The sequence below is a fragment of the Misgurnus anguillicaudatus genome, chromosome 22, assembly GCF_027580225.2.
Source record: "Misgurnus anguillicaudatus chromosome 22, ASM2758022v2, whole genome shotgun sequence".
NCBI classification, from domain to species: Eukaryota; Metazoa; Chordata; class Actinopteri; order Cypriniformes; family Cobitidae; genus Misgurnus; species Misgurnus anguillicaudatus.
In genome coordinates, this window is record NC_073358.2 from 21,336,818 (window position 1) to 21,352,822 (window position 16,005).

Genomic DNA, 16,005 nt, shown 5'->3' on the forward strand with positions numbered 1-16,005 from the left:
AATATAATATAATATAATGACCTTTATGGTAATCTTGAGGTGCTTTTTTGAGGATTGACAATATTCATTTTTGCACACAGAGACCTTTTTGAAAATACCAGTAAATTGGTATGATGATATGCATACCATGAACAAAGAATAAGATATGGTATAAGTATATATAAGGACAGAATGCGCTGACATATGAAGTTTGCTTTGGGCCAGTAATAAAAATCTGCCACAGATGACACGTTTACATGGCACTGTTTAAGGAAAAAACTTTTCAGTTGTTCAGTTTAAAATCATCTAATATGATGTTGAGCAGCTTTGAATGTAAACTTATGTCATAAAATAAACATCAACAAAAATACTGCATTTGTTTGGAAGTCATGCTTCGAAATGTTTATTCAAACACTAGCGGCAGTGCAGACTTTTAGAAGAAACATCTACTTAATTACATTACAGATTCGGATCAGAATTCAACATCTGATGTATATCACACAGTACATTATTAATTGTTTGTGGCATATAGAGCGAAGAGAGAATAGTGTGCAATACCAGCAAGAGACTCAGTATCCTAACTAGGAGCTACAGAAAGTGCACCTATTTTGGCAGGTAACACCACAGCAAATATGAAAGATAATTCTATTGCATGGTAAGAATCCAAAACTGCTGAAAGTTTGCCATTAACTTACTCAAGCCACAGTCAGAGAAATAAGGTTAGCATGGTTATATTGATTGTGGCTTGAAGTTAAATACATTCCTGCGTATCTGCTTAAAATCACATAGTCCTCTGAACTGTTGAAAACAAATCAACTAAACAAAGCTAATTTAAAGCCCTATAAGAGGACATGCACAATCAAGGCATAACCTTTGACAATATCAGAGCTCCCACTAAAAGAGGTGTGAAGGTGTTTAACTCTTTTTGGCTGAACAGCAGCACACATTTCAACCTATGGCCGTATTTGATCTCAAAGGCTATCTGCGGCCACAGTCAGTCACGGCCGACCATGTACGATTATGCTTTAAAGCCAACGACAGAGTAAGGACAGAGAGAGAGAGAGCATGTTAAGAGAGGGAAGCCGAGCATACCACACAAAGCCCACAGGGCTCTCCAGATGAGTGCATACAGGGGAAGAAGAGAAAGCAAGAAAAATAACCAAGATTGAGAACGAGAGACATTGAGACTTAAAGGCAGAGTAGGCAGGTTTAAGTCTAAAAAAAGTCTACATTTCCAAATTTGTTCAAACTGTCTTTGTATAACAATACATAAGTAAAATGTAAGTACATCATAGTGCGCAGTAATATCATCCCTCCTGACTACTCCCCCTCTCGCTCAAACTTTCTTCAATATTACTTTGTACAATGCGCATTGAAAAAAGATAGTTATGTATTAATTTGTCTAAGTTGAGGAAAGAACATAGAAAAATATTGAAAAAATGTGGTGTTTTCCTTTAAAATTGACTAGTACTATATGAGTCATCATGTAGCTATACGATCATTCATGTTATCCTTACCTAGCCAACCAGAAGATGAGTCAGGCACACACATATCCGTCTCTGCACTGGGTAGAACAAAGCCCACCACAAACACCTCCACACCATCTGACATGAGTGCCAGACCTAGCGTGAAGAACAGCTGCCACTGGAACCGCCCGTGTCCACACTCCTGTAAGATGAGTTCATACTGCTGAGCCAACTCCTCCTCATCCGCCTGCCTCTCGTTCTCCAGCTCTCTTCTGTCCTTCAGGCTGTCTGAAAGAGGCTGCCCCAGTGCCACATGTCCATCTGTGGCCTTTGCATCTGAGGGAATCCCCTGGTACTCCCCCTCATACATCTCGTCCTCGTCATCATGACCCTCGGTGGCATCGCTGGATCCCTCTTCATCATTAGCATTAACGCCCATGTAGCTCCCATCCGGTTGGCTGTAGTAGTCATCGTCTTCATCCTGGAAGCGTTGGTAGGCTCGGGTGTGGGAATACTCATCCGATGCACGGTCCACAACTTTGTTGACCTTCTTAACCGCTTGCCGCTTGGCCTCCTTTGCAATGTCTCTAGCCCCCTTCGTGAGAGAAGAAGTGTCCCGTGGAGCTGTGACCTCCATGATTAGAAGGTGCTGGAGATGTTGGAGAGATAGAGGTCTGCAGACACTACGAAAGTGCAGCTTTTGCTCGTCTTGGCTCTCATGAATGAGTCTAGAAGAAATATAGGTATTGTGTGATATATTGAGTATGCTAACACAGATGCTATATAGTAATGGTTTACGGTTATCATAGAGACAGAGCGCAGTTATGCAAATTTGAAAACCACGCCCACCCGGGGGAAAACAATCCATCCGTCTCCATTAACTTTGTATTGCGAGAGGCTGCCTCCTTGTCATTTCGCAGTTCTACTAATAGGAGTACTACGAGAAGTTGCCTGTTTCCACTTTTGTGTCTTTTAACGCTTGTTTTTTTGGGGTCGACAGCTTATAAAAACTTATTTCTGGGTTTTTTGTTAGATGTACACCTTGTCACAAAGCAGCTTTTAGGTATTATTCTGTTTTTAAGTTTAATCTGTAAATGGGTTTTTATAAGCTGTCTACCCCAAGAAGCGAGCGTTTGAAGACACAGAAGTGGTAACAGGCAGCTTTTCCTAGTACTCATGTTGGTGGAGCTGCGTCCACTAGGGGAAAACGTAGTCGGCGATCCACTTTTTCTCCTTAAAGGCTGAGTTTTACGGCTTGACAGCTTATAAAAAACTTATTTCTGGGTTCTTAGCTGTACATCCTGTCATACAGCAGCTTTTAGGCATTATTCTGTTTTTTTTTGTTATAAGCCAGAAATGACAAGGAGGCAGCCTCTCGCAATACAAAGTCAATGGAGACAGATGGATTGTTCCCCCCCCCCCCCCGGTGGGCATGGTTTTCAGGTTATGACGCGCTGCGCTCTGTCTCTATTGGACAGAAAACGTTCCTTAAAGGCAGGGTGCATGATCTCTGAAAGCCAATGTTGACATTTGAAATCACATAAACAAACACGCTCCTACCCCAATAGAATCTAGTAGGGCTGCACGATTAATCGTATTTTTATCACGATAACGATATGCGTGCCCCACGATTAATTAATGACAATCGTCGCGATTAATGTGCAAAGACCAAGCACAAAACACACGGTCTAGAATCAAGCAAAGTGTTTGTTATGGGCGGAGTCAGAGTAAACGGAGTGTTTCTTTGCAAGTGCAGTCTGTGTTAAGGTAGAAATACGTTAGCATCATGATATTTACAGTCATTCGAATATAATGGCAGAGCAACAAGAAGAAAGTGCAGAAATATGTATGTTTAATTCCCAAAAAGGGTCATATAGGCCTACTCCATTGTTTTTGTAACCTTGAATTTGTTAAATCATTATTTTATTTTATTATTTTGATTTATGATTTATAAAAACAAAAAGGGAAAAGAACTTATGTTCAAACACTAAGAGTTATTTAGAAATGTTTTCATATGCCTTGTGCATATATTTCTATTTAATACTTCTCTGCCGATGCTTCCGAATAAACATGAAACGTGAATTATTACCGGTGTAACCTGTGTTTTATTTATGTTTATCCACGCCGAAGAGACTGGAGTATTACAACAGAAAATAAGGGTTACATTTTGATATTTCGGATTTGAGGAAAGTGATGTTGATCAAGTCATGAGTCTTGTGCAAACTGTGCTCCTGTTCCGTCCAAACCTGAAATATCAAGAGTTTCAAAAGCTGAAGACACAAATCCCCGACCATCCACGACACAGACAACAATAACGGATCACGTATAATGTAAGTTAGCCGAGGATATGTGTCCAATAAGCACCGTGAGCAGCAAGGGGTTTAAAAAAAAATATTGCCACATAAAAGGCATATCATAGGCATTTTTTTATTCAAAAATGTTTTGTTTTTATTTTAGTTTAATTCTAATTTGATATAAACATATATTAGAGCCCTGCATTTCAGCCTTTTTACGCCCATTGGGTCGGGTTTCGGACCAATTTTAACATCACATTTGATGCGGCCAGTTCTCTGGATTTTTTAGGCTTCTCCACCTTTATATATAATAATTTAATTAAAAGAAATGTTGAGACATTGATAAATTGTAAAAGAAATACGTTTAACCTATCGCACGAGTCCACTACGCACATTTACAACGTACCTGTTGCAACAGTGTTTAGCGTCTCCGCCAGCAGCAGGACCTTCAGCGCATCGGGGAATATGGAGAACTGAATAAAAACCTTAAATACTGTGCATAATCTATAAAAGACTTCTTTCGGTAGTCATGTAAAAAATGCGGTGTAAAGCCTTGAATTTTAATTGATGCATAGCGTATGTGTAAGGTAAGCAACCTGCATGTTTATTTCGTTTCATGTTTATTTCGTTTTGTTTTGATTCATTATTTTTCTTCACCCCGCCGCGACTGCGAGCAACAGAGCAGCCTTCCTCCGCTTTTTAAAAATAGTGTGCTGATAATAAACATTTAAACTAACATTGTTATATGCTAAAAATATACATATTATATAGACGTTATTGTAGGCAAGTGAATTGTTGATTTGAGAGGCTCATTTGATCAAACAAGTCGTCAACATGACGTTAGCTGTCGGCCGCTAACCGCTTGTTCATTATCAAAAACCTTAATTTAACAAACAAAAAAGGCTCCAAAATAAATAAAAGATATTTTATAATTTTGACAGTTAAAACTGAACTGCTTTAATTGCTGCAATAGTCGTACAGCTGTAAGGAATCTGTGTAAGGAGTTATTTTTGTTATTTCTGCGGATTTCTTTTGCAAAATTTATGCGTATTTTGCGGAATTATTTTAAATGTTTTAAAAAGATCTAAGAGAATTGGAGCTGTGGATATTACAAAACAATAAAATATTTTATAACTTGTACACATGGGGCAGAGTAGAGACACCTGCATGCACGCTGTGTTCCAAGCCAGGGACACTAGAACACATCTTGAGCAGCTGCTCCAAGGCACTAGGCGAAGGCCGGTATCGATGGAGACACGATCAGGTCCTTAAAACCATTGCTGAGGCAATCAGCAAAGGGATCAAAGACAGCCGATACCGTCAAGCCACAGCCAAGGCTATCCACTTCATCAAGGAAGGACAAAGGCCAAAGGGAACATCTAAGAGCTGCTCTGCGGGGTTGCTCTCAACGGCCCGAGACTGGGCAATGACAGTTGACCTAGAGAGGCAACTGAGGATACCAGCACACATCACTCAGTCCACACTGAGACCTGACATCATCTTGGTCTCTGAGGCCACCAGACAACTAATCTTGCTAGAGCTAACAGTCCCCTGGGAGGAGAGGATGGAGGAGGCTCAGGAGAGAAAGAGAGAAAAATATCAGGAGCTGGTGGAGCAGTGTCGGACGAATGGGTGGAGGACCAGGTGTATGCCAGTGGAAGTAGGCAGTAGGGGATTTGCCAGCCACACCCTGAATAAGGCATATGGTACACTGGGCATAACAGGCGCCAACCGAAGAAGAGCCATAAGTAATAATGTGGAGGCAGCAGAGAAAGCATCCAGATGGCTCTGGTTGAAGAGGGGAGAACGGTGGGGGCGGTAACATGCCACTTGGACACAGACCGGGGTTTGATCAGCCTCGGTCGGGTCGCCTGGAGGAGGGTGTCTGTTGCAAGACCCGAAACACCCTGTGAGTCCAGGAAACAACACTGATGATGTGTCCAAGGTTGTGCATCAGAAGATGTTTTCTGTAACTGAAAATTTCTGGGAGCACCAGTGACAACCAGGAACAGACTGGGTGACAACCATGAAGAGTGTGGTGACAGCTGGAGAGACAGATGACAGCCGGAAAGACGGCAACCCGGGGTGGAGAGGGTTGGCAGCCCAAACCACTTCTTCCGAGAGGAAGAACCCAAAGCAAGCTACAAAACCTTCAAAGAAAACATACCCCCAGGGGTGCCCGAGAGGGGGGGAGGATGAGCACCCCAATAGGACGGACCTAAGAACGACGACACAGGACAACGAAATAACGACAACGACAGTACAGTGCATCTGCGGCAAGAGCTGCAAGAACGAGAGAGGCTTACGAATCCATCAAGGCAGGATGGGATGTCTGAAAGCAGCAGCGACGACGACACATCGCACAGAAGTCACAACTTCTGGTAAGACGCAGGAGGAGCCAGGCCCGGAGGCAACCCACAGTGCCCGGAGCCTCCTAGTGTCGCCAACACCTGCTGCCAGCCGTTCGCCTGTCACCCAAAGCTGCCCTCAAGTGACAGCACCTCCTGACAGCCCACAGAGCCCCCAAAGCCGGCAAGTGGCAGCAACAAGAACTGGCGGTGCCCCTTTGGCTCAACCAAGGATCCAGTGGCCCCAATCCTCAAAGAGAGTTGAGTGGCACCAGTTCGATGAAGACGTGAACCAGATCCTGGAAGTGACAGCTAAGGGGGATGTGGACCATCGATTGTTAACGATGACCACTCTCATAGTGAACATTGCAGCTGAGCGATTTGGATCTGTGACACCCAAACCCACTCCATCGGCATACACTCCAAGCCACAGAGTGAGGAAAATCAAATGTCTCAGGGAAGAACTCAAGCTACTAAAGAGGCAGTACAAGGCAGCAGGGGAAGTAGAGAGAGCTGGCCTAGCAGATCTGAGAGGAATCCTGAGGAAACAACTTCTGACCCTTTGTAGGGCAGAGTACCACAGGAGGAGGCGGAAAGAGAGAGCAAAGAAGAGGGCAGCATTTTTGGCCAACCCTTTCAAATTGACCAAGCAGCTTCTTGGCCAAAAGAGGACTGGCCAACTCACCTGCTCAAAGGACGCGATCAACAACCACCTCAAGGCCATCTACTCGGACCCGAACAGAGAACAACCATTAGGGCCATGCGATGCACTGCTGACACCACCAGAGCCCACAGTAGAGTTCAACCTGAAGGAGCCCTGCCAGAGTGAAGTGGAGGAAGTGGTGAGGAGAGCAAGGTCAAGCTCAGCACCAGGCCCAAGCGGAGTGCCTTACAAGGTATACAAGAACTGCCCAAAGCTTCTACACAGACTCTGGAAGGCCCTGAAGGTCATCTGGAGAAGAGGCAAGATTGCCCAGCCATGGAGGTATGCTGAGGGAGTGTACATTCCAAAAGAGGAGAAGTCTGAGAACATCGACCAGTTTCGTGTCATCTCCTTGCTCAGCGTGGAATATAGTATAGGAATATAAATGTATATAATATTATATACATGGCTGTAAAGTGTAATAAAAATACTGAAGTAAATAGAAGTTCTTCACTAAAAGAATGATCGTATTTTTAATCGTGATCAAAAGTTTGAGCAAAACAATCGTGATCATCATTTTTCCTGGAATCGTGCAGCCCTAGAATCTAGACCTTCATTTGATAGACCCGCCCCACACATATGCAACCCAGGGAACGATGTCGGTTAGTAGACACGCCCCTTACTGCTGATTGGCTACAAGTGTGTTTTGATAGGCGGCCCGACTCCCTTTTCCAAAGTGTTTTTCAAAAATCACAGACCCTGCCTTTAAGTGATTCAAAGATATTATTACAATATCTACTGCTTAATATAAAACTTCCTCAGGATAAAGAAACACATGAGGTTCATTTGTTACCCCTACATTTACAATTGTTCATTTAACAGCATAAAATTACCTATTAAAAGCACTTTGCCAGTAAATGTATACTTTATTACATATTAATAAATTATATGAATATAAATAAAGTTATAAAGAGATGTTACTGTTTCAAATGAACTGTTCCACTACACACATAGAATAAAGTTGTATCGTATAAACATTTCCTGAAGGGCTAAAAAGATCACATAATTATTAAAACAGAGGATATTATGTTGAAAAATCAAAGTCTACAAATGATTCTAGATCTATCATAATTTGACACACAATTACATTTAAATATATTTTTTAAAATAATTTGCACAATGAAAAGCAGCAACATCTGCAATGTTTTGCTCATTTTGACAGCCTAACCTATACCCCAAGTGCACAGTTTAGATATAGTCGGTCACAAGCGGACTGAAAATAGGCCCTGCACTCTTGATGGCCTCTGTCTAAATGATGTATGGAGATACGGTTCAGTTTGCTTTCCCTGGTGCATTGAGAGCCAGCAGGTTAAGCACTATATGCAAGAATATTAGTGTATTTTGCACGCTGGCATGTTTAAAAATGTTAAGAAATTGTAAAATGGACAAATAAAAATGAAAACCCATGAAAGACTAACATACTGTATTTTCAGAATGAGAACAAAATCAATGTAATTATTTTAGTTATATTTTAGACACGTAGGGATTTATTCTTTGAACAGTATATATATATATATATATATATATATATATATATATATATATATATATATATATATATATATATATATATATATATATATATATATATATATATATATATATATATATATATATACTGTTCAATCTTTAGTATATATATATATAAACAGTTAATGTTTAAAAAACAGACTATAAGCTGGGTTTTGGGATAACTATGTTAAACGCTAAAGAAAAGAGAAAAGAGTGACTGTCCCTTTTTCTGTTGTCAGGCAGTGTGAAAGAGCCAGGTTTAATCTCCTAATGGTTTTTAGAGAAAACACAATCGCATTAAATCAAAAAAGTGAATGACTTTGTAAGGAAGAGTCCAGGGCGTCTTGTGCTAAAAGATTACTTGAGGACAACTGGTGCTATGATTCTTGCATATAAACTGTCTGGCACATTTTGACCAATGAATTGACTTTTTCACTTTTAATCGTTAATGATCACTACTATGCTTTTAAAATTATTTAAGCATTCTATTTGCATACCTTTAATAATATTAATACTTTGGGTGAATTTATTGTTCAAAAGTTAAATGTCAAACCCATTTTGCAATTATATTATAATTTGTACATAAAACCTGTTCTGGACTACAAAACCTTTTAGAATAAGCAGACATAAAAAGTAGGCTTATATAAAGGTTGAGGCATTTTTAATCTTATTGTCTATGTTAATATTGTCAAAATTATGAATTACAATCAAAGTCTTTGACAAATGGTTCTTTATAGAAAATAATATATCATAAGAACGTGCATGGCATGCATGCTAAAGAGATGATGTTATATGAGGCTTGTCGCTTTCAATCACAATACGGCTTCTCTGCAGGTAATTTAATACAGCCTTTTCTCAATGGACAGAGTGATGGACCAGCAAAAGCAGAGTGATGCTTCTTACAAGCATAAAAACTACACTACAGAGGCAGAACCCACCAGATTCTCAATGTGTTCTCATTCAATGCACATGAAATGGAGAGCAAAAATAAAATAAAAAACTGTTATTCGATTATCAGGTTATGCTGACTATGAAAGCATTTTTCAAACACACAGACATTAACATAAAATTGTTTTTCAGAGTGACATAAATAATACAGGACATTGATTCAGTCTTGCTTGCTTTATTAATATCAACAGAAATCTCTGCATTTTTTTTCACTCAAGAACATACTGTAAAACTTTTACAGCATGAATCATTTATATTATATCTAAATTGTTCATTGCTTAAAAAACTTTATGAAAATAAATAATAAGACTTTATGAAAGCAGAGATGCTGATGAAGTACAGTCCTCAAGGATACAACCTTGTGGCTTTAGTGGAGTGAGTTTAAGGAGAGACTGCAATAAAGAGCGGAAAGGCGTTTGATTGTTTATGATTGTAAATAGGAAAAGCAGGTAGAAGGTTAGTGGTCATTAGCAGCCTACTTTAGGTGGGTTTCAAGGTTCAAGATTTGTGATGCTATTTGGTTTTTTGAGTAAAAGAGCATTATTAGTCATCTAAATTTGGTTATTCTTTAAGATGTTTGTCTTGTAAAATGTTCGTCCCAAAACAGATAGTCCTAACTTAAAAAAATACATATATATAAAATAAAAATTTTAAGAAATGCCATTTAAGCAGGCTACACTAATACTATTTAATTTAGTAGCCTACGTTAGAAGAACGTTTATTAAACTTATTCGCATTTGTTACACTGTTGGGACTACGTAATCCCACGAAATGCATAAGAAAGCATAAATATATGAAAGGATAATATGGGCTGCCCATTAAGTCCATTGAGTCCAAGCTAAGTTCTCGCTCTCTCTCCCCTTCTTTTCTTCTCTTTCGCTCTCTGCATTGCATTTTCAGCCCGAGGCGGGCGATCCGCGCACTGTGCTCTATTCAAGCCCGACCAGTCGCTTTCGCTCATGTCAAAACTGATTTTTAGGGGTGCAATGATTCTCATTCCTTCAGCACCGCACACTCCGCTCCAGTAATTTGGTGATAAATTAATTATCATTTAGAACGACCAAATGTTACAGTTAAGTGTAACTTTTAGACAGCCCGTTAAGCACTTTTCAGTAAAAAAAAATCGTAAAAGGATAACTTTTGCTTGTTGCCAACTGAACTGTCCAGCAGTAGCTATCCTAACTAGTGCCTAACTCTTACATCCACTACAAACTACGTAGAACTTGAACGTCATCGAGGTTTGGTAATTTCAGATATTTTTAATATCTGAATAAAAAAGGGATTGCAGCTATATAACATTTAAACGGTTTACTTACCCTTTAAGAAGAGGAACGGATAAGATGTCGATGTTGGCTATCCATTACTCTAAACGAGACACCACCCGAGTCTAATGAAATGAGATTTATTTGTATCCTAGAGATATCCAGCAAATAAAGCAGTCGCTGCAGTTCTGTCTCTGCAGTACTTTGAGAGAGAGAGAGAGAGAGAGAGAGAGAGAGAGAGAGAGAGAGAGAGAGAGAGAGAGAGAGAGAATCATTTGCTGTGTGTTGTAGTAATAACGCTATGCGGGCAAATTTACCTTGCGGAAACACCGCGCTATGACGTTAAAGAAACCCCCATAAGCGCTAGTGATGGATTTATGACGTAGGCATATCCATTTGAAAATTAAAATTCATAGATTTTTAAAAATGACTTTGACTTTATCGATTGCTGTCAAAATTATAATCACGAACTGAATATGTGTTGCAGCAATTCAGAATATGTTGCAAACATTTTAAACAGGCATTTTCAAAAGCCAATTACCTTCATGAGTACTTTACAAAAGTAGGCTACGTATATGGAATAAAAATGTGAATTTGGGGTCTTGTGTGTAACTATAATAAATGGATATCAATGTGAAACGCATACAATTAAACGGAAATTCACACAGGACACATCATTTGATGTAAGGTATACCTAAATTCTTTGTAATATATTTTCACAATTTATGACAATTGAGTGCAGCTAATTACTACATGTAAATGTATGACTATAATGACTGTTTAGCTAGGCTATATAATACACAGGCTGTATTAAAAAAAAAAAATCCCCCTACTGTGGGTGTAGCTTCTGATACACTGTCAGAAAATAAGGTACAAAAACTATCGATGGGACAGTACCATTTAAAATGGTCCTAATATGTACCATTTAGGTACACATATGTTCCTGCACCCTAATGCTGTACTCAAAAAGTCATGCAATCATGACTTAAATTTTGCATTTTGTATCCATAACTTAACTACCTTTGTTCATTTAATCTATTAATTTACATAATCTATAAACTTAAAAAAATCAAGTGCAATTAATTTAAGATTATCAGTTCAAAATGCTGTGAGGAATACCCATAAGTCCTTGCACCTGGAAATTAAGAATGATGTATCTTTGGTCTAAGAATAACAACTGTTAGGAAATATAAACCAGTTGATTATAAAATTTCTTAGAGTTTTACACTCTTTGTAACATTATTGATGTTTTTTTTTTTTTTTGTAAATTATAGTTTTTTGTGAAGTCACCATTCAGGTGATCAGTGTTTCCTTTGGTATGCATGCACCACTCATTGTATTTCTTTCCACTATAATGAAGGTATACGTGAACAGTGCAGTGTGTTGTGTGCTTCTGTGGAGAATTAAGTTCATTCATTCATTAATTTACAAAGAGTCAGTCCTGAATACCTTTCATTACACTTTGTTATATACAAATGACTATGTAACTTCAATCTTTATGAACACCAAGTGAAATTAATTGTTTAAGTGCACTGTACAAACTCCAAGTTTGGTGAATTTAAATTTTTAAGTTCAGTCTATGTGGCCACCAAGTTAAGTAATCGTAAATATGCACGTTTTAGGGAGACCCCATTACTCAATTAAATTGAGGGAACGAGTTTACTCAAATCATTTGAGTTCAATCAACTTATTAGGGTTTTCAGTGTGTGAGGTACCAAATAGGCCTATTCATTTCAAGTACAAGAGTGTATGATGTATGCACCCTGTATACAGTAATAATCTGTACTTTGTGGTGTACTTTTAAGTTCTTATGTCTACATCACACAAACAATGAGGGTCTCATTTACCAGGTGTCTCATTTATAAACGGTACGTACACACAAAACAGGGCTAGAAACGTGCGTACGCCAGTTCCCACAAAAAGGTTGTGATCTATAAAAAAACAAATATGATGGGAGAATGGGCTTGCAGGGTGGGATGAGGATGATTCATGTACGCACACTTGCAGGTGATCTGTGATTTATAAAAGGAAACATTGCTTAATATTTTTTGGCATACATGAGACCCCAGGTCTATTTATAATTTAGTTTTGTGCTTGTATAGATGACAGGAATATTTGTGTGTGTGTTATCTTAGCAGCAAGGATGTATGAATCATTGTCCTCTAAATGAACTAATTCTTTTTGTCTGTGACCTTACGCTTCTGTGTTTCTTATTTATGACAGAGCCGAAGAGATGGCATGGCTCTGCGGTATGATCATTTATAGCAGAAATGATTGAAAGCCATGAAGCACTTAACTTAATGAGCCACTCCAGAATATGGACTTCCAGCATTGGATCCATGTGGCCCCATGGCTACGTCAAAGGGGTTACAGTTTGTTTTTTAAATCTCAGGACAAAAATAAAGACGTAAAGCTTAACATTATTATTTAAGTCAAATCACATATCTGTTTGGTTGTTGATACAGTTGTTTCCATGGTATGCAAATAATCATTTATACCACAGCTAAATCAAACATGTATATTTTGTCAAAGGCATCATTGGAAATTACAAAGAATACCAGAAAATGCTGAATAAACTGTTTTAATACAATCTCCTTTTCAATGTTGTCTGAAAGGTGCAACCATGTATTTCACTTTTTAAGAAGGAGCATAGCAAAAGAGAGACTTATCATGACAATCACAAAGATTACACTATCAGAGCAAAGTAAAAACAGATCATTAGATCAGAGCTCTCCATCTTAAAAGATAATCAGCGAAAACCTCAAAAAGATCCTCACCCCTCTTACGAATAATGAACATAAATGATTCAAATCTAAAAATCTAGATACTGTAAAGTTTCTCTTAAGTTGTTTCATACAAAAATCATCTCTGCAGTTGGTCAAACATGTCACGACTGGGATGCAGGAGTGAGGAAGTTAGGACACAAGTGCAGAGTTCACAATTAAATAAATAACATTTATTAATAGAACAAGAAACAAAACCAGGAAAATAAAACACCGGAACATCCAATACAAGAAACAGGAACAGACATGAAAGTAGCGACAATGATGTCCCCCAGTGAGTGTGTGTCAGACAGGGGTATAAATACACAGACTAAGGCTACATTTACACATAGCCGGGTATTTTGAGAAACGAATACTTTCCCGCCTCTGTTTTCAATAATAACATCATGCACACAACATCGTTTTCAAAAAAACTTTCCATTTACATCAACCCGCATAAATACGCCGTCGAGCGGCATAATAACTATGCCAAACCTGTGAGAGGCAGTGTAGGAAGGGGAATACAGCCATGCAAGCCAATCAAAATCGTCAGAATCGACACCAACAAAGAACACGAGCGACTTCCTGTACCTTTCATAACAGCAAACATGATAAACCTGATTGATCAGTAGCCAAACAAACTGTAAGGGCACTCTCATGACCTTAAACATTTTCTGGCGCAAAATGTGACGTATAAGAACCTAAAACCCCGTTTCTCCCAGTTGACACGGCAACACATAACCGGGGTAATCAGAAATATCCACTTTGGCCGGAGGTTTTAGAAATAATCGTTTTCTGTAATAAAAACGCGGTTTTCGTGTAAATGACAGGCCAAACCGCAGGGAAATATATGCGTCTTTCCTTCGTGTAAACGGGGTATAAATGACATACATGTGTGATGAGGCAGGTAATTAATCAATGAATGTCCAGGTGACAACAATCAGAACAGAAGCAAGACATGACACGGATTAACCGTGACATTACCCCCCCCTCAAAGAGTGGCTACCAGACACTCAAGACAAACATAAAAAAGTCTGGTAGGGTGGATCCAGGGGAGGGACGGAGGGCTTGGAGACCACGGCGGAGCCGGAGTGAAGCCGGCATGGCAGAGAGCCGGAGTGAACCCGGCTGTGCAGGAAGCCGGGGTGAAACCGGCAGGACAGGAAGCCGGGACGTAGCCGGAAAAATCGGAGCGGCCATCTCGGGGACCGACCCAGATGACTCGGCCCTCCTGGGAACCGACAAGGATCCGATCAACCCGGGAGTCGACTCCCACCATCTCGGGGAAATGGGCTCACACACGTTAGCAACCACCCCGGGGAAATAATCGGGCGTGGCGTCCGTTGAGAACACTGAATCGAGCACAGTGGTGGACCTCCCAAGAACCAGACCAGACGACTCCATCAGCAGGGGAGCTAACTGGACCGATTCATCCCTCGCAGGAACAGGCTCATGTGTCGCGGCAACCACCCCGGGGAATGAATCGGGCGTGGTGACCGCTAGCTTGAGCCCGTCCTGGAGCTCCGAGCGATCCCTCTCTGTCAGCTCCAAGTTCTTTCACTTTGGACAGCTCTTACATTTATTTTAGTCTAGGACTAGTCTAATCCCTGTCCGGGAAACCGCCTCTTTATGTCTTCTGTCTGTTTTTGTATCTTAAAGCTCACAGATTCACCACAGAGGAGAAAGTTCCTTAATGGCTCAATATTATTGTTCTGGAACAAACAGAATCGGGGTGTGGGGTAAGAATGTGGGTTGACTTTTAAGTAGGACAAGCACTCTTTTTTAGAAAGAGTGGAATAAACTGCACAAGTCCAATGATTGATCAGAGTTCAGAGTAAATTTCTGACATGTGAGACGAATTCCAATATTTCTCTGTGTAGTTGCCATTCTAAATCGCATTACTGAAAACTATTCCACTGGGCTTTGTGCCATAAATTTTCTATATGCATACCCATTTTGTAAGTTATAAATGCAAATGTAAGGTTAATGCAGATACAGGGACAGGGTTTATAAACTGTGCAGTGCTTTTATTCAAATAGTGTGAGGCTATTGCAAGGCTGGACTTCAATAAGCCTTTAAAACAGGACATTCCTGATCTATTAAAGATACAATGCACATGGCAATATATTAGTGTAACCTCTTTTAGAGCAGGCTTACATTTGTCAAAATCTGTAACATTATCACAACGTCTTAAGACTTTGAAATAAGAAAAAACATGAATATACAAATCACATTAAATGTAACATTTCAACCACTGAAAATATGTAGGCTAATTTATTGTTTGTTCACACGAAAAACGTATATATATATGCTAGTTTATAATGATATATTTGCGTCCACCAACCAACGAACAACTTAACCCACGCTGTTAACTATTACTAGGCTATGTCCTTTTTTTTAACATTTATTTTATTACTAGGCTGTGTCCGGCAGGCAGCGCACAGCTGTAACAGACGTTTCCGCGTCTCCGTTACTACGGAAACATTCCATCCAATCACAATAGCCAAAACGGAAGAACCACATTTTCAACCAATCATGTTAGACTTTACTAAAACTGCTAGCAGTTTGAAAGAGTGCTTTTAACAGTAGAGTGGGTTTGTTTTTGCTTTTCGTTGTCACGACGTTCTTTTAGGCAGCTAACAGAAAAACAAACACACAGAGAAAGGTAATGAAGTACAGTTTTTATGTCCCTGTTAGACCATATGCCGTTTGTACGATTTAGCAAAACTAA

General features: G+C 39.5%; 2 protein-coding genes across 2 annotated transcripts in view; one reads left to right on the forward strand and one right to left on the reverse strand.

Moving 5' to 3' along the window:
- Positions 1-10,730, reverse strand: part of sv2ca (synaptic vesicle glycoprotein 2Ca) — a 46,781-nt gene extending 36,051 nt beyond the window's left edge. Inside the window, exons 1-2 of the mRNA XM_055200149.2 lie at positions 10,567-10,730; positions 1,497-2,173 (exon numbers count right to left, since the gene is read on the reverse strand). Coding sequence (XP_055056124.2) covers positions 1,497-2,082 — 586 coding nt within the window. The 5' untranslated portion in view covers positions 2,083-2,173; positions 10,567-10,730. The remainder of the gene's footprint in view (positions 1-1,496; positions 2,174-10,566) is intronic.
- A 5,051-nt stretch (positions 10,731-15,781) lies between these two features.
- Positions 15,782-16,005, forward strand: part of poc5 (POC5 centriolar protein homolog (Chlamydomonas)) — a 92,347-nt gene continuing 92,123 nt past the window's right edge. Inside the window, exon 1 of the mRNA XM_055200141.2 lies at positions 15,782-15,939. The gene's annotated coding sequence lies outside the window, so the exon portion shown is untranslated. The remainder of the gene's footprint in view (positions 15,940-16,005) is intronic.